This window comes from Peromyscus eremicus, chromosome 5, assembly GCF_949786415.1.
Source record: "Peromyscus eremicus chromosome 5, PerEre_H2_v1, whole genome shotgun sequence".
Lineage (NCBI taxonomy): Eukaryota > Metazoa > Chordata > Mammalia > Rodentia > Cricetidae > Peromyscus > Peromyscus eremicus.
Window position 1 is genome coordinate 53,074,926 of NC_081420.1, and position 27,235 is coordinate 53,102,160.

Genomic DNA, 27,235 nt, shown 5'->3' on the forward strand with positions numbered 1-27,235 from the left:
TATTATTTTTCTTTTTGCAAAAAATAAGTAACAAAATGTACACATATATTTTAGTGTCACATTTGTAAATTATGCTTGTTAATTCCTGTGGGAGTTTAAGATCGCTAAGTCAGAATTTCAAAATTTTTCATTAACTCAAGCTATTTTTTCCTGGGAGACTTAATTCTTATACATATTTTTGTAGGGTTTTTGTTTTTCTTAAGCTCCCGACACCAAATTCATTTCTAGTACTGGTAAATAAAAGCTCCAAAGCTTTTACAATAAATCGCAGGGTGGTAACGCTTAGCGCTGATTTCTTGCTTTTCTCTGTGGCAGAAACGTTTCTTTCAGTCTGCTTACTGAAGCCATGTGCCTGGTTTCTCCTAGAAGCAATGTCTGTTTTATTTAGTTTCGATCACTAACTTCTCCCTTCTCTGTTGTGTGTGCTGTCTGGGGACTGTTGCTATGGCTTTTGCTGTTGCTGTTGATAGATTCGGGCTCTTGATGGATCTTCCTTTGTGAGTGGAAAGAAGGGTGTCTGTCACAAAATGGATTGGGATCCAGGGATTTGTGCATCCCAGACACCGAATTATGGTCTACGCTTTACACAGGAGGAATTTGCAGGGGAAGCATTTAAAGTTTCTTTTTCCACAAGCTCCTCGTCATCTAACTAAAAGCCCGCTAGCAGGTGCATCTGACCAGTAGCCTGTGGCTAGCGTGCACCCTAGAGCAGCTGTGAGTGTGACCTAGCCAAAAAGGATCATGAAGTCAATGAGAATTATTTCTGCCAATCATTTTTTGGAAACTGTATCTTGAGTGTGAACTTTGTCGATGGCAGTATCCTGTCAAAACGTTGTAGGTTGGACACTCCTGCATACTGTCATTTGCAGTTAGTGGGAGCCTCTGCAGATGCCAGCCAAGGTGGGTATTTATCTCCTTGTGGATATTCAGTGTGCAGCGTCAGGCATGAAGGAAAGAGTCTCTCTTTTTATTCTAATGTCCCCACAATTATAATTTATGATTCTTAGCTCCCATACTAGTAATTGTTTTGTCCCAGACTTGAATATATAATATTTACATATTGTTGAAAATTTGAAACTCAAAATAGATTCGTGGAGGGAAAAAAAGTTATCTACTCCCTCTTCCTTTTACTTCCCTTAAAGGGATTTTGTGATGGTTGTTCTTTAATTTCTTTTCTTATTCATTAGAGTTTCTCAAAGCCAGTGGTAGTATGTGAGAACAAAAACGGAATGGTAGGTAGGTAGGTAGCCAATCCTGAGGGCTTCAGGTTTGGTAACGTGTGGTAAGTCGATGTGTATGTGTGGTCTGTGTTGCTCATTGCTTCTGAGGTTCCAGGGAGCTGGGTCATCTGGGCTCTGTGATCTCAAGGTGGCTGGCTGAAGCTGGGCCAGTAAAGGTAACCTTAGTGAATGCTGCCATTGCTCTGGAGCTGATAGCTGAGTGAGGAGGAGAAAACAGTCCAGAGGCCCTTTGTGTATCCTGAAGGTAGAAGGCCTAGAATGTGAGAAGTCGTGAAGGCAAACTGAAAGTTAATTCTAGCAGTTGAAAGGTGGAACTGAATTAGGTGAGGCTGGCTGCAAACATGAAAGGAGGTTGACCCTGTGTCTCGGAAAGGAGGATGTGAGACGCTACCCAGCGCTCCCATTGCCTCCTGTTGCTGCATCTAGGAAGCCGCTGTGTAGATGGCAGGGAGTTGAGAGAGTTGCCTAACCTTAAACACTCATCTGTTTCTAGAGGATAGTAGCCTCCTACTGGCCCTGAATAATGTCTAAGCTTACCGTCTCCCAGAACCAAGTCTTTTTTTAGGTTTGACATGTCAGGCAGTTCTCAGCTTTGGGTGATTATGCATCTAGTGGACAGCTGCAATGATGCAGGAAGGACATTTTGCGTCATCAGAGATAGGAGAGAAGAATCCCTAACATGCAGTCGGTGGAGGTCAGGAGTGCTGTTCACTGCTTTACAGTGTAAGGGACAGTCCCCACCATGGGGAAATATCAGTGTCAGAAGGTCTACTGTCTTGAGGTGTGGAAACCGAGCTTCTCCAATTTGATTAGAGAACATCATTGCCCTTGTATGGATCATTGTCTTCACTAATTGTTCCCTCCTTGCCAGCATTGATACTCAGGTATAGGTGCATCCCTTGAATGGGCTTCAGTGTTTGCAAGGTAATGGAGAAGTTCTCTGGGCAGCATCTCAAAGCAGGTGCTTCAGAAGTCTGGTGTTGGAGTGCTGAGGCTTTTTTTCTAGGACTTGTTTTCATTCCTTACCATTGGTACCAAGCTTTGTTCTCGTCAAAAGACACAACCAAGGCAAGCTAAGTGTGAGCTGCCACCAAATACCATGAAGGTGGCATGACACAGCCCTGAGGATAGTCCACCTCCCCCCCCCCCCAATTGTGAACACTAAGCTATAGAAAATGGACCTTAAGGCCTTATAACTGTGTCCCATCTCTTTCTGCAATGTGTACGGTCAAAATGTCTAATGCAGCTTTATTGGTGTTTTAAAAATTGCTGTTGCCCCACCCCCCACCCCCCAGGATCTAGAAGCAAGACTTTTGGGATGGTTTCTTCAGTTTGCTTTTCCTGGGTAGGGCTGACCTGGCGTTTCCCTTTCAGCTCATGAGAGAGGAGCAGAACTAAAAGAGGAATGTTGGGAAGAAAGCTCTTGCAGCCGTATAACCATCACTATGAATGTCAGAATGGAGTTAAGGCACTAACCCTCTCCATTGGCACCTGCCCTCCTCACACACCCCTGACCCTACCCCACCCACAGGGAAGACTCTGGTCTGCCAGGCATGTTGCCTACACCCCTCTGACTTCTAACGGGAGGCTTCTCAGTGACTCAGCTTCTTTCTGTATAATTTGTTCCTAATACATACCTAGCTAAAATGGTCCTCAGCAAATGAAAGCTCTTTCTTAGAAAGTTCCGAGGAGCCTAGCAAATGTGTGGGGTATTGACCAGTGGGTGTACCCAGATGGCTTTGACATAAGGTGCCATTTTGAGTGCAATCAATTGTAACACTCACAACCTTAGCAAGAAACAGCTGAGCACCTGGAGAGCAGTGAAAAGACTCAGAGCCACCTGGGGATGGAGGTGGAGGGTTGCTTGTATTGCAAACGAGGGAAACCCTGTCACTGGCCAGTGCTGGTGACCCTGTCTGACCTTTAGACTGATCACTCTAAGGACTAACTTACCACAGGTCCATGACCCACTGTCCAAAAATCCTTGGAGCGTACAGGTTTTAAATCTCAGGATGATTTGGTTGCAGAAAGATGGTATAGAACATGCAACATTTATTACAGCTGCCTTGTGTGGAGGCAGAGTCCTATGCTGCATTCTAGCAATAATTCTGCAGCAACTTGTATCTTTAATTATACTAAGAAGGATAAATAAGATTTATGGGTCAGACTTGCCATCCACAATGGTCTAAAAATACCCTGCCTTACTCTGGGAGCTGCCTGGATTTAGGAACTGTGGGTGAGTATAGACCTGTATGCTTCTACTAACTTGGCTTTAATACCTGAGACAGGCGTTTGAAACCTCTGTACCAGCGAGTTATCCTTCTGAAGCAGTGACTGAGGTTCCAAATGATTTATCATGCTCCGTGTCAGCACTGCCAAAGGCCCAGGAAGGCTGTTCCCTCCAGGAGGGAGACAGATACTGTTAATGGGGAGCAGAGGGACACACAGAAGCCGCTGTGGGTCCTGGGATGGACCTGCAGGTAATGTAAAGTGCATGCCTCTTTTCCTGTCAGCATTTGGCGGTGGTGCAGGGACCCCAGTCTGCATTGGTGATGCCAGTCATTTGATGTTATCCTTGCAGCCATATGCTCCTCCCCACACTCCACCCCTACCTAGAGAAGGGTTGGGATTGGCTTTGTGCTTAAACACCCCAACTTCGTTTTCCTCCCCACCTCCGCCGTAATGCCGAGGAAGGAGCAGCTGTTCCATCTAATGACTAACCCACGATGCACCTCGGTCCCCTCGGCCTGGTGCCTGCTTTGCTGCCTGCTTTGCTCCGCTTTGACTCTGCTGCTTGTGTCTTCTTCCCGCGGGACAAGAAGGACAAGGCTGAGGGATGCACCTAGCAGCCTGTGAATAGTTGCAGCATGCCCTGCGCCTGCTCAGATGTCCATCCAGGCCTTTCATGGGCTCTGCTGACCCATGTGGACCAACTTCCTGCTGGTTACTTGGTTCCCTCCCTGTCACATCCCTGGAGTTTACTGCCTGTGCTCAGTGACTTGGCAAGTGATGTACTGGCACCTCTCTAACTGCCATGGCCCTGCTGCTTCAGGCTTTCCATGCTGCAGCCATGATGGGTGAGGCTCGAAACAGTCATGAGGAGTTTTGCATCCCAGTATGCGTTTTGCCTGCCACTATTAGTAACGGTGTCCCCGGCACAGATCTATCTATCGGTTCTGATACTAGCTTGAATGTGATTGTCCAGGTAAGAGACCTTCTGCTTCTACTCCCCTTTTGCTTGCTTTGCCTTAATGATGTTTTTCTTCAGTCCTAAACCTGCCTGTCAGCTCCAACTCGCAACTTGTGGTCTTTAACCTACGCCTGTCTGACCTTAATTAGAAATTGGAAAAGAAACCCTTTTGAGATTTTTTTCGGAAGGAATAAGTCAAAATGTATGTTTACTTTTTGGCCACACTTTCGATAATAAGATAGTGTTTCCTCATTTCTCACGGTGAGCGCCTTTTCTTTATGAACTCAAGATAAAATGCTCTATGCAGGCCTCTCCACAGGGTTTCTGTACCATCTGAACAGGAGAGCTGTGGACATCACTTCCGGTAAGGTCAGTTGCTTGTAGCTGGAGAGTTTCTCTCCAGCTCCCGGCAATCCCGCAGCCCACTTATAAAATAAACACACAGACGCTTATATTACTTAAACTGTTTGGCCTAATGGCTCAGGCTTCTTGCTATCTAGTTCTCATATCTTAAATTAACCCATTTCTATAAATCTATACCTTGCCATGTGGCTTACCAGTACTTTACATCCTACTTCTCATGGCGGCGGCTGACAGTGTCTCCCTGCCTCAGCCTTCCACCTCCCAGAATTTTTCTCCTCCTTGTCCTGCCTACCCTATCCTTCCTGTCTGGCTATCAGCGTTTTATTTATCAATCAATCATAGCAACGTATTTTTACAGCATACAGGACATCCCACAGCAGTTGCTTCTGTCCAAAGTCCCATTGTTAGAGTTGTGATGTCAAGGAGGGTTAGAGAACAAGTCTCAGGAGTGAGCACAAAGGATTGGATCTTAGATCCCAAGTGTTCTTCTAAGTTAAATTACATTGCAGGAAAAGGGGAAGGTGCCCAGTTGGGTTAAGCATCTGAATTCTCCACTAAGATCTTAGCATGGGACTCAAACAGATGGCCATACCCTAGGGGTCTCCCTCTTAACCTGTCTGTTGGTGTAGCTCATGAGCAATGTGGAAGCTTGCCTGGCCCATACTCAGCCTCCCTGGAGTTTAATTTTTTTTTTTTGTGTGTGTGTGTGTGTGTGTGTGTGTGTGTGTGTGTGTGTGTGTGAAATAGAATCACAAACAAGCCTGTAAATTGAATCCTAGTCACTGAATGCCTAAGGGCCCAAGCACAGTCCTGAGCTTTCCCTTCTGAACACCTCCCTGGACAGGCGATATCACAGGCAGAAGCCCTAGACGATCCAGCATGCATTAGCCTTCTGCCTTGGACACTAGATTCACAGACAGGGAAATGAGGATCAGTCATTGCTCTGCCAGCACATAGTAGGACAGGAATCCCCCTGCCCATTGTCTAGCTCCTTCCCTCTCTGGCTACCCAAGTTCTTCAGTGAGTATTCTGAAGAAATACTAGTTATTGCAGTCAGGGCAAGGTGGGGAGGAAACCTCTTAATATGTAAGACATGATTGCTCCCACATTAAATCCAATAAAGTCTATTGATTAAAAAAAAATTAGCTCTGTGATGAATAGGCCTTATTGTCTTACCTTTCATTTCCATTCTGAAAAGACAGTATGTGTAACAGAGTGGCCATAATGTTTGAACTGTAGCTTGACATTCTTCCCCCAGCAGGATCCCTTCCAGAGGCCTCCCCCAGAGGAATCACCACTCTGTGCCCTTGGTGCTCCATGAACTTAGCTAGGAGGCATTTGTTCTAGTATAAGTGGTTCCCGCTCTCAGCCAGAAGTCAGGGAGGCCCCTCAGCACATGCCAGATGGCATTGGTAGGCTGGTCCTTTCCTTGTCAGTACTACTTTGAGTAATTGAGTGAGACATGGCTAGGGTGGGTTACTGTTTTTAGAAGAAGCCAACTGAAGTCTTCAGATGCAATCTAGGTAATGAGAGAGTATTTAGGATGAGTGTATGTAAACTCCAGGCAGAGGCTGACCATTCCAAACCCCTGCCTTTGCTTTTCCAACCAGTGGCACACAGAAAGCCTGGGCTTTTTCTCCATGTCAGGGATAGTTTAATCAGTTTCTTTTTGTTTAATCAATAGTCCATTTGGATCAGAGCTTAGACAGCTATATGAATGGGCCTTGTGTCCAAAGGCTTCTTTCTTAGTAATATTCTTGTGTCATCAGGTGACTACAGCATAGTTCTTTGGATTAGTGGGCAATAGAATGGGCATATGGGGAAAGATTCAATTAGAAAAATAACCGATGTGGTTTTGCTCCCCTCAGGGGACTGGTCACCAGCCTCAGCACAGCCATGCAGATCTGCAGCTTCCCTTCACCTTAAAGGGTTGCTCTGTAACAAAGACCACACAATGACCCTTTCAGTATTTGAATGTCCTAGAAAGAGGTTCCTCTCTTCCTTTGTTACATCTCTGTTGCCTGATAATTCAGGTCTTCCCACCCACCAAAGCATATATTAAATACTTTTGAGCAGGGGAATCTGCTAGAGAAATTGCAGATCAGAATGCTTCTCATCAAACCTGTGTTTGTTCTTAAGCATCATCTGTTAAATATAACTCAAAGTGATCACGTAAAAATATCCAAATAGTTATTGGACTTTGGTGCAAAGACTCACTTTCTGCTCCCCATAAAGATCTGTAACTGTTACATTCCCTGAGTCCCTTCTCCCAACATGATGGCACTATCCTCTTAGGTTTAGACTGTTGATGGATAGGGCAAGTAGCTCCTGCACTTTTATTTAGTATTAAGCATCTACTGTGTTGCAGGCACAGCTGTCTGTGGAGGGTAGTAGAGTGGCATTAGCCCAGCCCAGGGTTCCTGTCCAGAGAGGAGGAAATACCCAAATCTAATAAGCATGCATTGCAGGAAGACATACTGGTGAAGAGAGGACACAGAGTCATGAGACTCCCTACCAGAGGGACTATGCAGTCCTAGAGTTCACACAGTGTCTTCCTGAGGAAATGACTTTTTAACTGGGTCACAGGTCGCAGATAAGACAGCAGAAAAGAGCCTGAGTGAGTTTCCTATAGTTGTTGTAGCAAATGGCTCCACACTTGTGTTAATATCATACCCATTTGCTCACAGCTGTCAGGGGCAGAAGTCAGAGAACCAAAGTCAAGGGTCAAGCTCCAGGAGAGAGAGGCAATCCCTGTGTCTTCTACTTTTCTGACCTGTATCCCTGACAGGCCATGACCCCTGACCTCTCTTGCATCCTTTCAGCCAGCATGAAGTTTCTCTCCTTTGTATAGTAGCCTGTTTCTGTGTCCTGGCTCCCTTTGCCCCCTTTACAATGACACACGATGGCATTCAAGGTTCTCTTAGATAATCCAGAATAATCCCGTCTCAGGATCTTTTACTTATTTGTATAAGAAAATGCTCACGCCATTCCAGGGAGTATGAATGGAATACCTTTGGGGGCTTCTATGTACAGTTCTCCACTGTGCCTAGAGTCCACGTGTGTGGGAAGGTCCCATGGAGGCTCAAAGAGCAGCATAACTCTGAGCTAGGACAGCAGCTGGAGGTGGGAGCTGGACAGGGTGCTGGGGATTGGCCGGGCTGTGCGTTCCACAGGACGTCTTTGATGCATACTTACAAGTTAAGTGCCGAAGGGTTTTGAAGAGGACAAGAAGATAGTCCGGTTGGACCGCATATATGGAGCTCAGTTTCTTGGGGACAGAACAGATGTTGAGAATGAAGTGAGAGACTGTCACTGGTTTTTGAGAAAATGAATGGCATCTACACGGCTGCCGTGGGTGTGAGGCAGTGGGTAGTTTTTCAGTGTGGGACCTGGTGCCAGTGCCCAGAAGATGTCTCTGAACGCTGTTGTCCAAGAAGCTATTCTCTGTGGACAGAGGTACCCTTATGAAACACTCAAGGACATACCTAAGATAAACAAAACCTGTCATATCACAAAGAGCTTTTCACAACAAAACATCAGAAAAGTGAAGACAGCATCTAGGAAGCCAGGTAATCAATATTCCCGTGGGAAAATAAATTGATACCAGCTAAATATTGGCTTGCAAAAATCCTTTCAGCGAGGACATATTCAGACAGCAAAGCCAGTGAGCTGACTTGGAGGACTACTCTCCAGGGTAATGGCCCAGCCAGGCCCCCACCGCAGGTGATCACAGATTCTGATTCACAGGCTGCCTCTAAGCACTTGTATCTATCGCCCCTCTCTGTACCCAATGCTTGCTGCTGCACGCTCAGGTTTGGTGGAGGGACATGCAGCTTGTGGGGAGAGCAGGCCCTGGGTTAGTGCACATGTGGCACTAGCCAAGGTCCTGGATTCAAATGACGGATCTCCTTGTCTCTGACCAGACCTGTGACCGAATCAAACAGTCGGCCAGTGGGACCAAGCGCCGGGTGTTCATCATTGAAACCATGGGCGGATACTGTGGCTATCTGGCCAACATGGGGGGACTTGCAGCAGGAGCCGATGCTGCCTACATCTTTGAAGAGCCATTTGACATCAGAGATTTACAGGTATGTCAATGCATGCATGACTCCAAGAGCACTTCATTTAACCGTGATGAGTAAAGAAACCTTATTTACTAACTGCCCATTGGTTTTGTGAAGGCTGGAGATGGTGTTGTAAGACACTGCAAGCTGTTTGCTTTTCAGCTTTCATCTCCAAGTCCAGATGCTTGCACTTGAGTCTTAGGAGCTCTTTGGATGGGTGACCATGACTAGGGAGGGTTGAGGCTTCTTCTTGTGTGTGAAGATATTTTATACATAAGAGTATTTTGCCAGTATGTGTGTATGTGCACACCTCATGGGCCAGAAGAGGGTGCTAGACTCCCCTGGAACTGGAGTTAAAGGTGGTTGTGAACCACCATATGGGTACTGAGAACAGAAGCTGGGTCTTCTGCAAAAACCAAAAGTGCTCTTAAGGGGGTTAAGACCCCCTTTCTCTCTCTGTTTATGAATGTATATGTATTTTTAAATGATCATTCTTTTGGAAAATATGAAATGCTTTCCCAATGTTTGGTATAAGTCACTTAAAAATACTTGTTTAATGGGACCTGGTGTCTTAAATAACATTCCTCAGACCCTTTGAAACACTGTCATGGTCCCAGTTTTGTTTCCCATTGATACGATAAAATACTCAGGCAAAAGCAACTTAGGGGAGAAAGGGTTTATTTTGTTCATAGTTCCAGGGTATGGTCTGTTGTTACAGGGAAGTCAAAGCAGCTGGAACTTGAAGCTGCTAGTCATGTGCATAGTCAAAAGCACAGAGAACAAATGCATGCGTGCTAGCTATCAGCTTACTTTCTCTTGTACATAGTTCAGAATCCCCTTCCTAGGGAATGGTGCCACCCACAATGAGTGTGAGTCTTCCCTCCTCAATTAACATAATCAAGATAAATCCTTCATAGACCTGCCTATAGACCCAGTCTGATAGAAAGTACAGAGACTTTTAGGTGGTTGTGGGTTGTGAAGGGTTGACAGTGAAAACTAACCGTCACATTCATGAACATTTCAAAAAAATGTATGTGTTAGGCAAATGTATAGAGTAAGTTTTTTAAGAGGGAAATCTATTTGGGGATGGGGCAGTATTCATTTACTAATAAATATATTCAGTAGCATAGCGCCATCTCTTAAACTTTCTATGTTTATCTGATTTACTATCAATACCATCATGTTTCCCATTACCCACTATATTCCTGTGTACTGTAATACCCCCCTCCCCAAAAAACATTTAAGCTATAAAAGCTGCTGACTATGTTTGTACATGGTGTTACATTGTAGCATAAATGGTGTTACAGTAGGTGCCCAATAAGTGTACTGGCTAATTGATTAATAAAACGTTCTTTTCTAGTCCAATGTAGAGCATTTGACAAAGAAAATGAAGACCACTATCCAGAGAGGCCTTATACTCAGGTAATGGAAAGTGTTTGCATTCTTCCATTTTAGATGTGGGTTCTTGGGCAGAAGCTGCCATGTGATTTAAACCCCAGAAGTATCTTTCCTTTCCCACTGATTCTATGAATGCTGAAGAAATACAGGTACAGAACTGAGTTGTTAAAAAAAACAGGTTTTCCTTTAAATAAAGGGCAAACTTTTATAGTTTATTTTTGCTCTATACTCTATAGATTATTGCCACTCATTTACTTAAGCCCTCCTGGCTTTTAGGAAGAAAGGGAAATATACACAGAGTCAGGGTGTTATGGAATGTTCTCTATGCTGTAAATGTATTGCTATGATTGATTGATAAATAAAATGCTGATTGGCCAGTAGCCAGACAAAAAGTATAAATGGGAGTAACAGAAAAGAAAATTGGGAAAACAGAAAGGCAGAGTGGAGGAGATGCTGCCAGCTGCCATGATGAGGAGCAGGATGTAAAGTATCGGTAAGACACGAGCCATGTGGCAAAGTATAGATTAATAAAAATGGGTTAATTTGAGATATGAAAACAGTTAACAAGCCTGCCATGGCCATACAGTTTATAAGCAATATAAGTCTCTGTGTGTTTACTCGGTTGGGTCTGAGAGGCTGTGGGACTGGCGGGTGAGAGAAATTTGTTCTGACTGTGGGCCAGACAGGACCCAAAAAACTCCAGCTACATCAGGGTAGGAGCAGAGGTGAAGGAGGCTGATGTGGCAAGTGACTGGGCACTCCGAGCCTTGAGCAGTCTGGCTGGAAAGTCCTCAGCCAGGAAGCCTTCAGCCCCTCTCTATAGCCCTGAGTAAACTTGACCCCTTCACATTCATTTCAGAAATGAAAGCTGCAGTGTAAATTATACCACTGACTTCATTTACCAGCTCTACTCAGAGGAAGGCAAAGGAGTGTTTGACTGCAGGAAAAACGTACTGGGCCACATGCAGCAGGTAGGCTGAGGTCTTCTGTGACCCCTGAGCTTCCAGGGCTCCCCTTTATAATGGTGCCATTCTGTGGGAAGTGAGCATAAGTAAATTCTGAGATTATTGTAAGTATCCAGAATTATAAGTCATACCAAACACCATCATCTTTAGGGTTCCCTGTCTTCTGTACTATCTGGGGTTTATGGGAAATGCTTAGTTGCTTTGCTCATGGCCGTGATCGAATAGCTGGCAAAAAGCACCATCAGGAGGAAGGATTTATGCTGGCCGATAATTTAAGGGGATAGAGCCATCGTGGTGGGAATAGAGCCAACCATAGCAGGAATAGCATGGGGACAGGAGTGCGAGGCAGCTGGTCACTTTGAATCCACAGTCTGGAGGCAGAGGGCAGTCAGGAAGTGGGGCTGGGCTAAGGGACATCAACTCTGCCTCAGGGATCTACTTCCTCCACTTAGGCTATCTCAAGCTCCACCCCCAGTAGGGGACCAAATGTTCTAAGGCATGAATCTATGGGGAGATTCCGCACTCAAACCACAGCAGGATTTTTACAGGAAAAACTACCAGCTTCCATGTAGACAAGAACACTGGTCACTGGAAATACTCTGATCACTTCTTTGTTGAATTAAATACTAGCATTTAATAAGATTTAAGGTGGAATATGAGACCAGTAGTATTTACTTGACACTTTCACCAAATCAAGATCATTTGGAAATATAGAAGTACTTCTCCACCTCCAGAATAATGGCAGTTTCTTTTCATTTTTTTTTTTTTAATACTCTCCATTTATGACAAATGAGTGCACCTAGGTGACAAAGCTAGAGGTCAGCGTGGGAGTCAGTGGCCCCATTATTCCTTATTTGCTGACCTATGTGCATTGCTGGGAACTTTTTATCTTCATCCATTTGTGTGTGTGTGCACGTGTGTGTGCGTGTGTGCGTGCATGCATGTTGCTCATGTATGTATATGCACTGCAGTGGTTTGAATAGATATGTCCCCCATAGACTCATGTGTTTGAATGCTTGGCCTATAGAGAGAGTGGCACTATTAGGAGGTGTGGCCCTGTTGGAGGACATGTGTCACTGTGGAGGTGGGCTTTGAGGTCTCATAAATGCTCAAGCTACACCCAGTGAGACACTTCACTTCCTGTTGCCTATGGATTTAAGATATAGAACTCTCAGCTCCTTTTCCAGCACTATGTCTGCCTGCATGCTCCTCTCCATGATGGTAATGGACTAAACCTCTGAACTGCGAGCTAGCCCCCAATTAAATGTTTTCATTTATAAGAGTTGCTGTGGTCATGGTTTCTCTTCACAGCAGTAGAACACTGAGTAAGACATGCACCCTTTTCCTTCCTTTGGTGTGTATGTACATGTGTGTCCATTGTATGTGGAGGCCTGAGGTTGACAGCAGGAATCAGACATGATTGCTCTCCCACATTATTCACAGAGGAAGAGTCTCAATCAAATTCAGAGATCACTGATAGCTGGTCCATGAAGATGCCCACTTGAGGGAACTTTTAAACTAGGAGCCACGAACTTATTTCAAACGAGTTCATGAATTCCTGAAGTTAGGATGTGTAGGAATATGTATGCTCTCATTTTTGTGAGTCCACAGATTTTTATCAATAAAAGAAGCTGTGATTAATCGCGGATATTAGAAATGGCCTGGGAAGATGGCTCAACGAATAATAGCCCTTGCTCTGCACGAATGAGCACCAGGAGTTGAATCTCCAGCACCTGCATAATAAGCCAGGCACAGCTCCACGTGCCTGTGGCCCCAACATTGGGATGTGGGATAGAGAAAACTAGCTGGCCAGGCAGCCTTGCCTAAATGGGGAGCTTCCAGTTGTATGAGAGACCCTGTCTCAGGGCAATTGTTGGAAAGCTACAGAGGTAGACACCTGATCTCTTGCTCTGCCCTCTGCATGTGCACACATAGATGAGCACATCTGCATTCTCACATGCCTGCACCACACAGACAGACAGGAAGAATGATAGCTTACTTGTTTCATTGAGAACACTGCAAGGTTGTGTAGCAGGCTGAGGTGAGGCTCCAAGACATGCAGGCCTGCTTCCTTATTGTCCTGTATATGCAAAATCAAACCGTGTTTGCCGATTTGCAGTTCTAAACACCACACAGATCTTGTTAAGTGATGGTATTTTTTTATTGGTTTCTTTTTTTTTTTTTAATCTGGAGAAATTGCTTGGTGACTTACATGTCATATGCCTTGTCCACCACAGGGGGGAGCACCTTCTCCATTTGATCGGAATTTTGGAACAAAAATCTCTGCCAGAGCTATGGCGTGGATCAACGACAAACTGAAGGGGTCCCAGGGCACAGGTAGGAGTCAGTGGGGAGAATGGATACACAGTGTGAAATGCCTCAGCTCCCTCACTGGGAATCGTGGGTTATAAAGCTATGATGTTTTTCCTTGTCCTTTAAATCTGCCATTGAGATGCCTGGCATACTATCTTATCCTTTCTTGCTTGTGAGTATTGAATACCATTTATGACCTCCCAAGGTTATATATAATTAAACATATTAATAAAAATAGATGTTTTATTTCTGCTGTTAGCAATGGGTGGCAAGTAGTTTGGTAGCCAGAAGATTGCCAGGCACACATTGCTTGCCATTATCAAGACTGTAAAATGTAGCTTTTATTTATTTCTGTGGTGTCATGAAACACATTCAAGGTCCTTTTACTTAAGGTTCTTTTATTTAGGCTATCTAACCATTGTCCATTGATTTGATTCACAGGCAACTTTAACATAGGGTGGGAAATATGCACAACTGACTGGGAGTTCTCTGTCTTATTTTCTATTTTCCTTCATCAAACCCTTAATAGTGTTTTTGTTTGTTTGTTTCTTTTTTTTTTTTAAATTCTCTCATACAGTACTTCCTGATGACAGTTTCCCCTCCCTCCGCTCCTCCTTTCCCCCTCTTCTTTCTCCCCCGGACCCACTTCTCTTCCACTTCCCTTCAGAAAAGGGCAGGCCTCTCAGGGATATCAACTGAACGTGGCACAACAAGGTACAGTAAACTAGGCATAAACCCTCGTATCGAGGCTGGGTGAGGCAACCCAGTGAGAGGAAGAGTCCAAACAGCAGGAAAGGAGTCCGAGACACCCCCACTGCCACTGTTAGGAGTCCCACAAAAACACCAACCTAACAACCGTAACATATATGCAGAGGACTTAATGCAGACTCAGTGATTGCTGCTTCAGTCTCTGTGAGCCCATAGGAGCCCTGCTTAGTTGATTCTGTGGACCAGGTTCTCCTGGTATCCTCAATCCCTCTGGCTCCTGCAATTCTTCCTCCCCCTCTTCTGCAGGATTCCCCAGGCTCTAAGGGGAGGGACCCAATGGGGATTTCCATTTGGGCTCTCTCCACCTAGTGTTTGGCTGTGAGTCTTAAATACTGTCTTTCTGCGATATTTTATTGTCTCCTCCACAGGTAGCCTTGGGATTCTATGATAACCAATGTCACTATGAAGTGTATACATCTTCAAGGTGTAATTTAGCTCAGCATTCTAGCTTGTATGAATTAGTTGGATGGTTTCTCCAGTCCTGCTAGGCCCCCCACAGTCCCATGGCCTGCTTATAAAATAATCACTCCGAAGCTTATATTAATTATAACGGCTCGGCCATTAGCTCAGGCTTATAACTGACTAGCTCTTACACTTCAATTAACCCATAATTCTTAACTATGTTTAGCCAAGTGGCTTTGTACCTTTTCTCAGTTCTGCCTTGTCATCTTGCTTCCTCTGTCTGGCTGGTGACCCCTGACTCAGCCCTTCCTCTTCCCAGAATTCTCCTCATCTGCTCGCCTGCCTATACTTCCTGCCTGACTCTTGGCCAATCAGCATTTTATTAAACCAGTGTACAAAAGCATTATCCCACAGCATATGAAGGAAGGGTATGCTTCTGTACTTTTCTGATGGTCTTGTTCACACATTGATGAAGATACATAATGGAACTGCTAACTGCTAAGGCCAACTAACCCTTCAGGTGTCTCTAAGTTTCTTGACTCAATGTGCTGTAGTGTCTGGGCTCTTTCCCTCCACCACACCGACCCAGATGTATGCTCAGCACAGGCTCTAAGCCAGACTCAGCAGTCCTTTGCTCACTCACAGGCACACTGGTTTGCTTTATGTCCACCTGGCCCGTGACTGACACCCAGACTTCTTAGATGTTGCAATTCTTTGGGGTAGGACGCTTGTTTGGGTGATGGAAAATATCTGCCAGCTGTTTCCCCACTGTTGTTTCCATAGGGTCAAGTTTGAAAACCAAGGGTGGAGGGGCTTTCCTCCATAGTCTGTGTAACATGGGAGTTTAGCTTTCAGGATGTTTGGTAGACCCTTCCTGTGAAACCATCTGTCAAAACCTCCGGTTTCCTTTGTGGAAAGATTTGCGTGCTAAATGGATTTCATTCATGCTTAATGAAACTGCACACTGTTTTTTTTTTCTTGGATAACTTTTCTAACATGTTTTCTAGGACACTTTACAGTCATTTACATTATCAAACATTTGCATGAGACTTTCCATACTATTCCCTTTTGAGGCCTGCAGTTCCAGATCCCATTCCCTTTTCATAGTGAGTATTTATGCCAGGGTTTTTTGGCACCCTCTCCCCACCTCAGGCTTCTTTATCAGTCATACTAGGTATGTTTTCATCAGAAGAGATCTATACAATGACCAACGTGTGGCTTACAAATGTGGCGCTCTACAAAAATGGATATAAAAAGTTCCAGCTAACTTTTAGTATTTTCAAAGTCCTGACTGTTTTTTTTTCTTCTCTTGATAATTTTTCAACATCACTTCATACTCTTGTATTCTTTCTGACTAGATTTCCTTTCCCAGTTTGTCTTTGAGCACTAATTATTAAAGTGAAATCTTCTTGCAATTTGAGCAGACATTCTTATTACACTATTTAGTGAAACACTTGGCCAGCACCCTATAAAGTGCTCCCTTCCAGGAACCTTTCCCATGGGTGGCCACTATATAGTAGGTGTACTTTAGGTGGGAGGCAGGTAAAGGGCTCCTCTTTGGGTGTGTGACATAAAGAAGGCCCCAGCAGAATCTAGGCCTCTTTGTATCCATCCTGGAGGAACCTTGAAGGTACCTAAGGAGACAGAGCCATGTTGGCCGTCTGGGAAGGACCCTGGACTCAGAGGTCCCCTCAAGAGACAGCACAGCTGTTGCTCAGGAGTACTCCACACCCCCATTGGGCTTTGCACCGAGCTGACACTCTTCAGAAGGCCTCCAAAAAGGGGCGGTTCTTTCCTCAATACACAGATATACTCTCTGATGGTTTCTCTCCCTTCACTGTCTTGTTTTTTACTGCGCTGGTAAATGTGCTCACTCAATTTGCTGAGTTATTCTTAGATTTCTTATTCTAACTTTTACAGGGAAAAAATTTGTTAGCGATGATTCCATTTGTGTCCTGGGAATAAGCAAAAGAGATCTCCTGTTTCAACCAGTGACAGAACTGAGGGAAAAAACTGATTTTGAGTAAGTCAATGAAATGAAATGTTTCTTATCTGAATCTCGTCATGAGATGGTATGAGAGTAGGAACTGTGAGGACAGATCACCAGTGCTACCCTGGCTACTGTATGGGACCCACTTATTGAACTCTTTTAGGTAATACATGAGCTTTTCTGAAGCTAGTTGTGTGTGTGTGTGTGTGTGTGTGTGTGTGTGTGTGTGTGTGTGTGTTTGAAACTAGGGCAGATGTTTTAGAAAGAAACAGAAGGAATGGTTTCAACTCACCTATGCAGTGGGGTGTGGTGGAATAGGCCTGAAATCCCAGCTGATTTAGGGGAGTCCTGATTCAAGGTCAGATTGGACAACATGATGAGACCTTGCTCCGAAACACTAAATATATAAAGGGCTGAGGACATAGCTTTGTAGTAGAGCACTTACCTAGCTGTATGGGGTAATCTCCAGTGACATATATGCATATACACATATATACATATGTACATACACATACAGACACATATGCACACACATGCACACACACAGAGGGCATTGTGGTAATACTTGTCATCCTAGCATTCATTTGATAAGCTGAAGGATTACAAGTTCAAGGCCACTCTGGGCTACATAGTAAAACCTTATCTTGAAATTAAAAAACAGTTGTGGTGTCTCCCCAGAGCCATATCAGGTGACTGCACCACAAAGCCCATCTTTTCTGGGAAGGCTATTCAAACAGCCCTCGGCAGCCTGTAGGCAGTCAAAAGTTGCTTTCCAGTACAAATGTAATACTTGATGGCTGACTTGTCTTCCTGCCAGGCACCGGATCCCCAAGGAGCAGTGGTGGCTGAAACTGCGGCCTCTCATGAAGATCTTGGCCAAGTACGAGGCGAGCTATGACGTGTCCGATGCAGGCAAGCTGGAATCCTTGCGGCATCAGCAGGGCACCTCCCATGGAGAACCGGCAGCCATCTGATCGAGCATGCTATCGCCTGACTGACACACTTGTCTAGGGAAGCCTGTAACGTTCCCCGGGGACCATGCTTTTTGTAACATAGTTATTTATCAGCACTTTATGCAAGTATTGTTGACCAAGCATTGTCAGCAGTAATAATCAGAGAACGCCACTTGCCATGACCACTGACCCATCAGACCCCAAGAAATGAAACCCAGCCTCGTGTGCTTGATCCGATGTCAGTTTTCTACTCCATGGGGTCCTGTCTTGTGCTTGACCACGTGTATATCTTGTGGAAGTAAACATTTGGTTACAACTCCCATGGCCCTCAGTTCATTGTTGTAAGTAGGATGCGCTTTACTTGCCACCAAGGGTTTCCTCGGCAGTTTTATGGCTGGAGGTTAGCAAAGTCTCCTCAGATACTCCAGGGGCAGGTACAGATGGGGACCCTGCAAATGCAGAGGGGAAAGAAGGTGCCATGATAAACGCCAGCTGTGTGCCACTAAGGGAACAGGGCACTCTTCTGTGGCCATACTGAAAGGGTTGGGTCAGAGGACCTGAGTTTGATCCCCACAACCCATAAAAACGCTAGGTGGAGTGGCATGCACTAGCAGAGACAGGCAGAACTCTCTGGTGTGCTGGCCAGTTCCAGCCTGCTTAATGAGCTCCAGGCCAGGGAGAGACCTTTGTGTCAAAATACAGACCAGAACAAATCAAAACCTGGTGGATGATGCTTGATGAAGGACACCACGGGAAGTCTTCTGACCTCCAGCTGCATATGATGCAGATAATCTGTCACATGCTCTCTCTCTCACCCCAACCCCCACACCACCCCACCCCCACACACAGTGCTGGTCTGGGACCTGAGCTTATCTGGCTTTGACACTGATGATCATATAGGTGGAGAACATTATTAACTCCAGGTTTATGATTCAGCTATTTAGAGGTACATCACTATGCTTAGCTAGATCTTCTTTGAAAATGAGATCAAGTGTAGAATTTTTAAATGACAAGTATTGAAGCTGTGGTGAAGAGTAAGATCTCTCTTATTCTCAATTTCAGCCCTAGTTGTACACTAAAGCCACCAAGGGGGTTTGAAGAACAATCTACCAGCTTCTTCAAAAGCAGTGGTGCTGAGTGGAACTCAGGCTTTCACCCTCGGAAGGATCCTAACTCACTGTTAAGGGTTAATGATGGGGTCCTAGGCAATAGACCCTCCACTTCATCCCACCCCATCGTAATTGATGAGTCCTCTGCAGGGCAAAGCACCCTTGCTTCTTGTCACTATCTAGATGTTCTCACTTCTAAAGGCATCCTCTAGATATCTATCTACACAGCAGTAATGAAGTTAACTACAGAGGAAAGGGGTGATTAAAAGTCAATTGTGTTTGAGGATAAAATATAAAAGGTACACACACTCAGTCTTCTTCCTGTCTCAGTAATGACAGAGGGCAAAAGCTTGAGTTAACATGAACACGGTTAGTTCTTGAGGGGATGCTCACTGGACAGCCCTGTGGGACTCAAATCTGCACTTCCCTTCAGGCTTATGGTGTGATCACACACACTCCATGCAGATCTCTACATTTGCTCTGGTAGTCTTTTAAAAACAATGATTTATTCTATGTATGAATATTTGCCTGCATGTATGACTGCACCAAATGCATGCAGTGCCCTTAGAATCCAGAAGAGGAAATCAGATCCCCAGAAACAAGTTACAGATGGTTGGGAGATGCTATATGGGTTCGGGAAACCTATCTCTGGTCTGCAAGAGCAGCAAGTGCTCTTAGCTGCTGAGCTATTTCTCCAAATGAATATTCATTCCTTAAACAAACAAAAACAAACAAACAAAAACCCCAAAAAACTGAAGGTCCAAACACTAATTTTAAAGTAGTAAAATGTTTAAAATAATGACTAAACCCAGGTAGGTCAGAGATGACTTTTATTTTTAAAATAAATGTTCTAGGCTTAGTAATGTTTCAGAATTTTAATTTGTCCACCTCTATCATTTAATGCATGATAACTTTATGTCTTCATGGTCACAGTATTTCCTTAGAGTTTTGCCCAACTTGTGAGTCAATAAACATCTTTGGTCAGATTTTTAATATAACTATGATTTTTTGGAACAACAACAAAACAGCAACACTTGTGATCATTCAAATTAAATTTAGTTCAGGGGCTTAGTTATTAAGAGCCTCTGATTTCTTACATATACTCAGAAATATGAGAGATTCATTATCATCTTATGATCCATGATGGGTCTTTGGCAATTTTTGAGTTCTCTGGTCCGAGGATAGCCAGGCCGTGTGTGCTCTTCCCGATGCCAAGGTACCTGCAAGGGAGATGGCACATTGGACCATTTTCTATTTGAAGCATTTTTAGTGGTCAACAGTGGTCAAAGCCTTCACCTTTCTGAGTTTCTCTTCCCACAGCTAACACAGGCAGCCAGGGGACACATACTCACTTATGGCTCACAGAGGTCAGTTTGTCATGGCTGACAGCAAAGAGCTGTTCCCGGTACGCCTGCTTCATTTCATCAGAGAGGCCATACAAGAAGTGGTCCATTCCTAAAAGTGAAACCACAGGTCTGGCTGGGGAGATAGATGGTTTGCACAGGGGCCTCTGTGCTCAAAGTATAGGGGGAACACTCATGTCACTTTATGGTATGCTTGCTCTTCAATCAAAAAGGTTACGTGGGCAAGAGAGATCAAACTTGACATCCACCTCTACAAAATGGTACCAATCCCATTATAGACTCCCTTTCCAGAGTAAGGATGCAGAGTGAGTATAGGCCACATGGGTAGCAATACTTACTGCAAATAAAAGCATCATTCAGTAATGATGTGGCCAGTCTTGTGCTAGGTCAAAATGTCTTCCTTCACCCAAACTAGCTATCAGATCCCGTGGGAGCTAAGTTACAAGTGGGTGTGAACTGCCAGAGTCAGATGCTAAGGCCCAAACCCAGATCCTCATTCTTAATTGCTGAACCGTCAGTCCAGCTCCACCCTCCTTGCTTTTTGTGACAGGGCTTCCCTCGCGGCCTTGGAGCTCACCAAGTAGGGTATGTTGGCTGACTGACTGGTGATCCTCAACGATCTACCTGTCCTCAACTTCCCAGTGTTGGGATTAAGAAGTACCTACCACCGTGCCTGGCTTTTTACATGGAGTCAACTCAGGTCTGAATTCTTGCTTATTAACAAGTGCTTTACTGATGAAGCTGTTTTTAAGGTCAATGTTCAGGTGGGCAAGTGTGAAAATCTTAACACACAGGACAGAGAGATGGAGAAACTGCAAATACATAGTTGCTACTGTGTTTCATTCAGGTGAGTCAGGAGACACATGACTATGAAAAGTGTCTGGAATTCTGCCCCTGGAAACCATGTACCCAGGTTACCAAGACTTAAAATACCTTTATCTGAAGGAGCAACAGGAGAATCCACAGCAGAGAAAACAGAAAGCTTGGCTTCATCGATGTCCTGCTGTGTGAACTTTCCCGATTTAGCCCAGTCTACAGCCTTCCCAAAAGACTGGAGTGTTTCTATGGAGTTTGGATCCCTGGGAACCCAAAAGAGCCAAAACTGAAGCATTATATCAGAGAGGGGAAAATGGATGATAATCATGTGGATTTAACAGTTTTAATTTTTTTTCTTTCTGATAGTCTATATTCTACACAGCCCACTGACAGAGCAATGTCCCTGGAGAAATTTACATCTGACCCAGGAAGCCTCACAACACACTCCCTCTATATTTAATACCACAGTTCACCTGCTTACCTCACTGCTTGACTGTGACTTCATCTAGAGAGGAAGTCACATGGATGGTGGGGTGTCAGGAATAGCAAGACATTATAGAAGAGCCAGAGAAGATACACATTAAACTAGCCCTTACCTCCCCAAGACAGACCTAGAATAATCCAGAAATGAGCTAGAGCTGGGGGGATTTCTGGAATACTTTCTTGTGTCTTACGCTCCTCTTAGCTCTTTAGGCTCACCATCAAGGACCTGCAGATTTGTGAATGGGACTCTCCCTTCTAAAGTGCAGTTCTATGGTACAATCAGGACACAGAGAATGACATCAGTGACAAGGCCTTGTTCTTAGCAGGTTGGCATACAAGACTTCAGGAAATAGTGCCTGAGAGACTAAACATTCACAGAAAATGGCAATAGTCCCACACCTGTGAAAACCCAACAGAACCATATCTTGCTTAGGTTCCTACAACAGAAGTAAGTTCAGAAACCACTCTGATTGCATTCTACCGGAACATGCTGATGATGAAGCTAGAATTTTGTCTAAGGTAAAAAATTCAACAACACAACCTTTACACTACTGTGTCTGTTCCTTGGCATAAGAAAGATACAGTCTGGTGGTTAGTTGCTCAAGATGAGAACCAAATAAACAGATGTAACCTTCAGTGCACTAACGTTCACATAGAATGGTGACATTCTGAGTGAATGGAGCCAGTGGCTGGAATGTATGTGCTCTCACATGGGAAACATGACAACTCAGAAACTCACCTGTAAGAGTAAAGCGTGAAAATCCCACTGTGGCTGAGTTTAGCACCTCCACCATAAGCACCTCCCTTTTCTCGAATTTCTGTATGCAAGAATTTAGCCGTCATTAGACGGGCAAGGATCTTAAGACTGAAATAGAGGGAGCAAAAAACAAGTTAGAGCATGACTCATAGAAAGTATAACATAAAAACCAATATCAAGAAATGGGGTGGATGAGAAAAGGAAAAATACAGTCTGGTTAGATTGTAAGGTCATAGACAGTGGGCCCGCTTCCAAGGCACTCTGACTTATCTATTAGCGAGGGCCTTTCTAAGCTTCTGAGGTAGGGCAGAGCCCAGAGTCTAACCATTCCTCAGAGGAATCTGGAACTGTCCTCATTCCAGATCCCCTTGCTTTATGAGATGCATCAGTCTGGGTTGTTGTCACTTCAGGGCTTCAGGGCAGACTGTCTTTCTCCTTGTGTGGATCTGTCCCTCTGCAGGACAGGTAGGTACCCTATCCATGTACCTCTATCTGCCACTTTCAAAATTTCCCTGCAACTCTCATACGCTGCATGCCCTGCCATCTAGATGGCTAATATCAACTGTCAGCTTGAGGGGACACATATGTGTAGGAGTTTCTAGACTGAGTTCCCTGAAGTGGGAAGACTGAACCCAAAAGTAAGTAGCACCGTCCTATGGGCTGGGGTCCCAGACTGTATAAAAAGGAGAGTGGGAACTGAGCACCAGCATCCACTGCTCTCTGCTTCCTGGCTGTGGACACAAGATGAGATGTTTCAGGGTCCTGCTGCCATGGCTTCCTCATCCTGATAGAATGTAGCTTCTAGCCATGAACCATAATAAATTCCCTTCTGTAGTAACTAATACACTGTCTTGTTTTTCTTCCTGGTGGCTTTATGCCCTTGTTAACATCCTTGCTGATAGTCTTCAGGGTGATTAGTGGATGTGTGTGTGTGTGTGTGTGTGTGTGTGTGTGTGTGTGTGTGTGTAGGTCAGAAGTCAGTGGTGAGTATCTTCCTCGATCAGTCTGTATTATAAATCACATCAGTTAACTGTCATGTGCTGCTTGTGATTGCTGAGAGCTGACTCTGGGTACAGGATAGGTTCCCTTGTCTCAGACTCAAGAGTGTTTATCTCAAGTGTCCTCTAAGACCAAGTGTCCTGGGGCAGGCTGGCCACCCTGGCCCTGTGACAAGGAGAAAAGAGAACAGTCCAAAGGGCATTAAAAACATTGTGCTCTGAGAACAGCTGGAAGGCAAAGCATGTCCAGAAGCTGGAAGTCTCACAAGGGGAAATCACTGGCAAGACTTTAATCTGGATGCTAGCTGACAGCTTCGGCAATGCTTATCCAGTCCCTTCCAGATATTGTAAGTGCAGGATTTAATATTCTGCTGTCAACTGCTTGATATTTGTTCTTTTACTTCTAATTGTTACATGCTATTTAGTAAACAAATTCATTTGTAACTGAAAGTTCAGTTATCATGGCCATTCTTCTGATAGAATGCTCTTTATTATTGGAGGCAGGCTTTCTCACTGAGCCTGGAGTACACTGATTTGGCTAGACTGATTGGTCAATGAGCTCCAGAAGTCTGCCTGTCTCTGCCTCTGTGGCACTGGGGTTACAGATGCCACCACATCTGGCTTTTCTGTGGGTACTGGGAATCTCAACTCAGGTTGACATTTTTGCACTCTACCAACAAAGCCATCTCTCCAGCTGGTCCCCTTTCTACCTTCTATCATGCTGGATAAACAATTTTACTGAAGTCCAGATGTGAGAGAGAGGATGCACCTCTACCCCTCCTCCTACCTGGCATGATCCGGATCAGCATAGGGGACAGTTCTGACACACTCGCCAACATAATTCACAGGGAAGGGCAGCACAAAATGTGTCTTCATCTGGCAGGGTTTGAAGGTGGGGTCCTGATGGGCAGAGAGGCCTATGGGTCAGACTAGGCTGCACAACAAAATGTGGTCCACAGTAAACCCAGTCAGCACCTCCCCAGCATCTCCTTCTCCATGGGAGTCACTAGCAAGGCTCTGCTAAGGCCGGCACAATAGAAATTCACATAATAGTACACTTATGAACTAACAAGAAACACTCCACGTTTGGTAAGATGCATTAAAATGCAATTACTATTAAATTAAAAGCATTCCCGAGTGAGGCTGATTTTCCAGGAACACATTAAACTGCCATATTTCTACAAAGAAGCAGACCTGGAAGCATCATTGTGGAAACCAATGAGTACAAGGGGTTTGATGCCACTGCCTGACTAGAGGCGGCTGCTGTGATTTAAGCACCATAAACTACATTAAAATGAGGGTAAACTGAGAAGTGATGAGACCATTTGGCAGAAAAAGTAGAGGCTTATTAAGAACTATGATACCCATTCTGGGCTGTCTCAAAAGAAAAGGCAAGAGACAGTGAATCCCCAAGTCTGAGGTTGCACGGTGTGGTCCTGGAAAGGACCCACTAGAAGAATGCTGATAGTCTGAGGTTGCTGGAGCACACAGCAAGAAGCCCGACAGTCTGTGGTCACTCACTGTTATCAGCTTTCTGACGATCTGGGAGCCGTTAACGTGTGCACAGCCACGGGGGCCGCTGTGTGTAGGTTTCTGAAAATGAAGAGTGTCCAAGAGTGAAGACAAACTTTTTTGAAATAGTTAAGGAGGTATGGGCGCTATAAAGTTCACAGAGTTCCTTACATGGTTTAGCTAAGGCAGACAGGCTTCATGTTGTAAAGCAGTGAAATTTTAAGCACACTTTTCAAATAGTTAATGAAGAAGGCTATTTCTAGTCATAAAACTGTGTCTTTCAGAGCCAGTGAGATGACTCAACAGGTCTGGACCTGCAAGGTGGAAAGAGTAAACCAACTCCTACAAGTTATCTAATGACCTTCACATGCACACTGTGGCACACTCATGCTCACACACATACACACACACACACACACACACACACACACACACACACGCGCGCGGAAATAAAAGTAACAGCAGCAACAACAAAAACAATGACCAAAGTATCCCTGTATCTTCCAAAGCACGAGGTTAGGGCGAGCAGACTACAGACAGAGGCCCAAAGGAGCAGTGGGTTACCTCCGTGTGGTTTCCCTTCCCAGGGGGGTGAAGAGGACAAAGAGACAGGGACACCAAATGACAAATGGAAGAAGGGACATGTAACCACAGCAGAGAAGACACTACAATAATTCCTGCAAGATCTGCAAAGTGTCAACCTTCTGCAGTGACAAGAGAGGCTTCTAGGAATTCAGACTCAAAAACAAAACAAACCTTTGCAAATCAATTGCACTGATAAGATTACTACTGACAAGTATGGTACCCAAGGATAAAATCACTGAAAGCTTTTTACCAACTTATGTCTGATTCCAAGCCTAACAAAATGCAGGGAGCAATTTAATTGGATCAAGGTTTTTGTCTCTTTTTTTATTACTACACCCCAGGACAAAGTCTGCTCTTTTCTATCAGGAGAAAGCTCACCTCAAAGCATGAACAAAACTACATGATGTAGGGTTGAAGACCAAATCAAGGGTCTGAATTCACTTAACTAGGTTGACTAAGTCACTTAATTCTCCCATACACCTATATCTCCAAATATAACCCTAAGGATATTAATTCCTATATAGCTCATGCACTGAGACTAGGTGACATGGTTTCTGTTACCTCGACAATATGTGGACGGACGGGTTTCCGTTCCTTTTTGCTGCGGCCAATATTTCTAAGAAAGTTTTCCACCTCTTTCTCGGCCTGAGGCATCTGCTGAGATGTGGCATTGACTGAGCATCTGCAGAAAAGAATTGTGTACATGTAAAATCACCTAACCAAAAAAACCCCATTATTTTACTAACATCATATTTTTGTACAAATGACACAGAAATGTGAAGTGATTAACATTGTTTTTGTTATAAAACACTAAAAAAAAAAATCTTTAAAAGAAACAGTATCCAGATGTAGAAATCATGCAGCTGTCTCATTCTCTAGAGTAGCTTTAACACCAGTGTGGTCCGTGTGACGTCCATGTCACTCCCTCACAGCTGTGAACACAAAGGTTCTCTGAGGAGCAAAATCAAGAACATGAACACTAGCAGCTTCCATCAATGCCTCAGATTTATAACAAAAAGCAGAAAACTTAAAATCATGACTATCCACAAAAGAATTCTGAAACTGCAAACTTGTTCTAAAATAGAGAATTAAAAATAGAAATCATGTCCACATCTTACATGTACTATGTATAGGCACATGTGTGCAGGTGCCCATGGAGGCCAGGAGAAGACATTGTATTTTCTGGAGCTGGAGTTATAGGCAGTTGTGAGCTGCTCAATGTGGGTGCTGGGAACTGAATTCCAGTCCTCTGTAAGAGCAGCAAATGCTCTGAACTGCTGAGCCCTCTCTCCAGCTCCATAAACCAGAAAGTAAAGGTGCCAAAAACAGTTTAAAACATCCTTTTACAAAACTCCTCCCCACGCCGGGCGGTGGTGGCACACGCCTTTAATCCCAGCACTCGGGAGGCAGAGCCAGGCGGATCTCTGTGAGTTCGAGGCCAGCCTGGACTACCAAGTGAGTTCCAGGAAAGGCGCAAAGCTACACAGAGAAACCCTGTCTCAAAAAACCAAAAAAAACAAAAAACAAAAAAACAAAAACAAAAACAAAAAAACCAAACTCCTCCCCACTTGAGAGAATCACGAAGATTATGCACGTTTCCCCCTTTTGGGGTTAACTCACAGCAGACACTACTTAATTAATACTGAGGATGGGCTCTATACTCACTGAGTGTATAGATTACTGATTTTATTGCATGTAAGAACCTCGCAAAGACAGTTTCATGGAGAAGGAAGTAGACAATCTAAGTTCTCCAGGCTGGTCTTGGGTGTTATGGTGAACACAGGAGGAAGCCATCCTAGGGTATAAGTGAGTACTAGGGTGTAAAATGAACCCCAGGGAAAGTCAGCCTGGGATGTAAGAGTAATTGCTGGGCCAGGCTGGCCTGGGGCACCATGGTGAATGCTGGACTAAATAAAGCCTGGGGTGTAAGGGTAAGCGCTGAATTCAGCTGGTCTAGGGTGAAA

General features: G+C 44.5%; 2 protein-coding genes across 6 annotated transcripts in view; one reads left to right on the forward strand and one right to left on the reverse strand.

The window, feature by feature from the left end:
* Positions 1–17,967, forward strand: part of Pfkp (phosphofructokinase, platelet) — a 65,017-nt gene extending 47,050 nt beyond the window's left edge. For 2 of the 4 annotated variants that reach the window (XM_059263440.1, XM_059263443.1), the window contains 7 exons: positions 4,294–4,446; positions 8,718–8,882; positions 10,219–10,280; positions 11,116–11,227; positions 13,459–13,558; positions 16,625–16,727; positions 17,512–17,967. In XM_059263440.1, the coding sequence (XP_059119423.1) occupies positions 4,294–4,446; positions 8,718–8,882; positions 10,219–10,280; positions 11,116–11,227; positions 13,459–13,558; positions 16,625–16,727; positions 17,512–17,668 (852 nt within the window). In that variant the 3' untranslated portion in view covers positions 17,669–17,967. The remainder of the gene's footprint in view (positions 1–4,293; positions 4,447–8,717; positions 8,883–10,218; positions 10,281–11,115; positions 11,228–13,458; positions 13,559–16,624; positions 16,728–17,511) is intronic. The other 2 variants (XM_059263441.1, XM_059263444.1) reach the window with 1 other exon arrangement.
* A 1,648-nt stretch (positions 17,968–19,615) lies between these two features.
* Positions 19,616–27,235, reverse strand: part of Pitrm1 (pitrilysin metallopeptidase 1) — a 31,915-nt gene continuing 24,295 nt past the window's right edge. For both annotated transcript variants that reach the window (XM_059263439.1, XM_059263438.1), the window contains exons 21-27: positions 25,833–25,953; positions 24,696–24,767; positions 23,962–24,074; positions 22,159–22,284; positions 21,054–21,199; positions 20,109–20,211; positions 19,616–19,976 (exon numbers count right to left, since the gene is read on the reverse strand). In XM_059263439.1, coding sequence (XP_059119422.1) covers positions 19,883–19,976; positions 20,109–20,211; positions 21,054–21,199; positions 22,159–22,284; positions 23,962–24,074; positions 24,696–24,767; positions 25,833–25,953 — 775 coding nt within the window. In that variant the 3' untranslated portion in view covers positions 19,616–19,882. The remainder of the gene's footprint in view (positions 19,977–20,108; positions 20,212–21,053; positions 21,200–22,158; positions 22,285–23,961; positions 24,075–24,695; positions 24,768–25,832; positions 25,954–27,235) is intronic.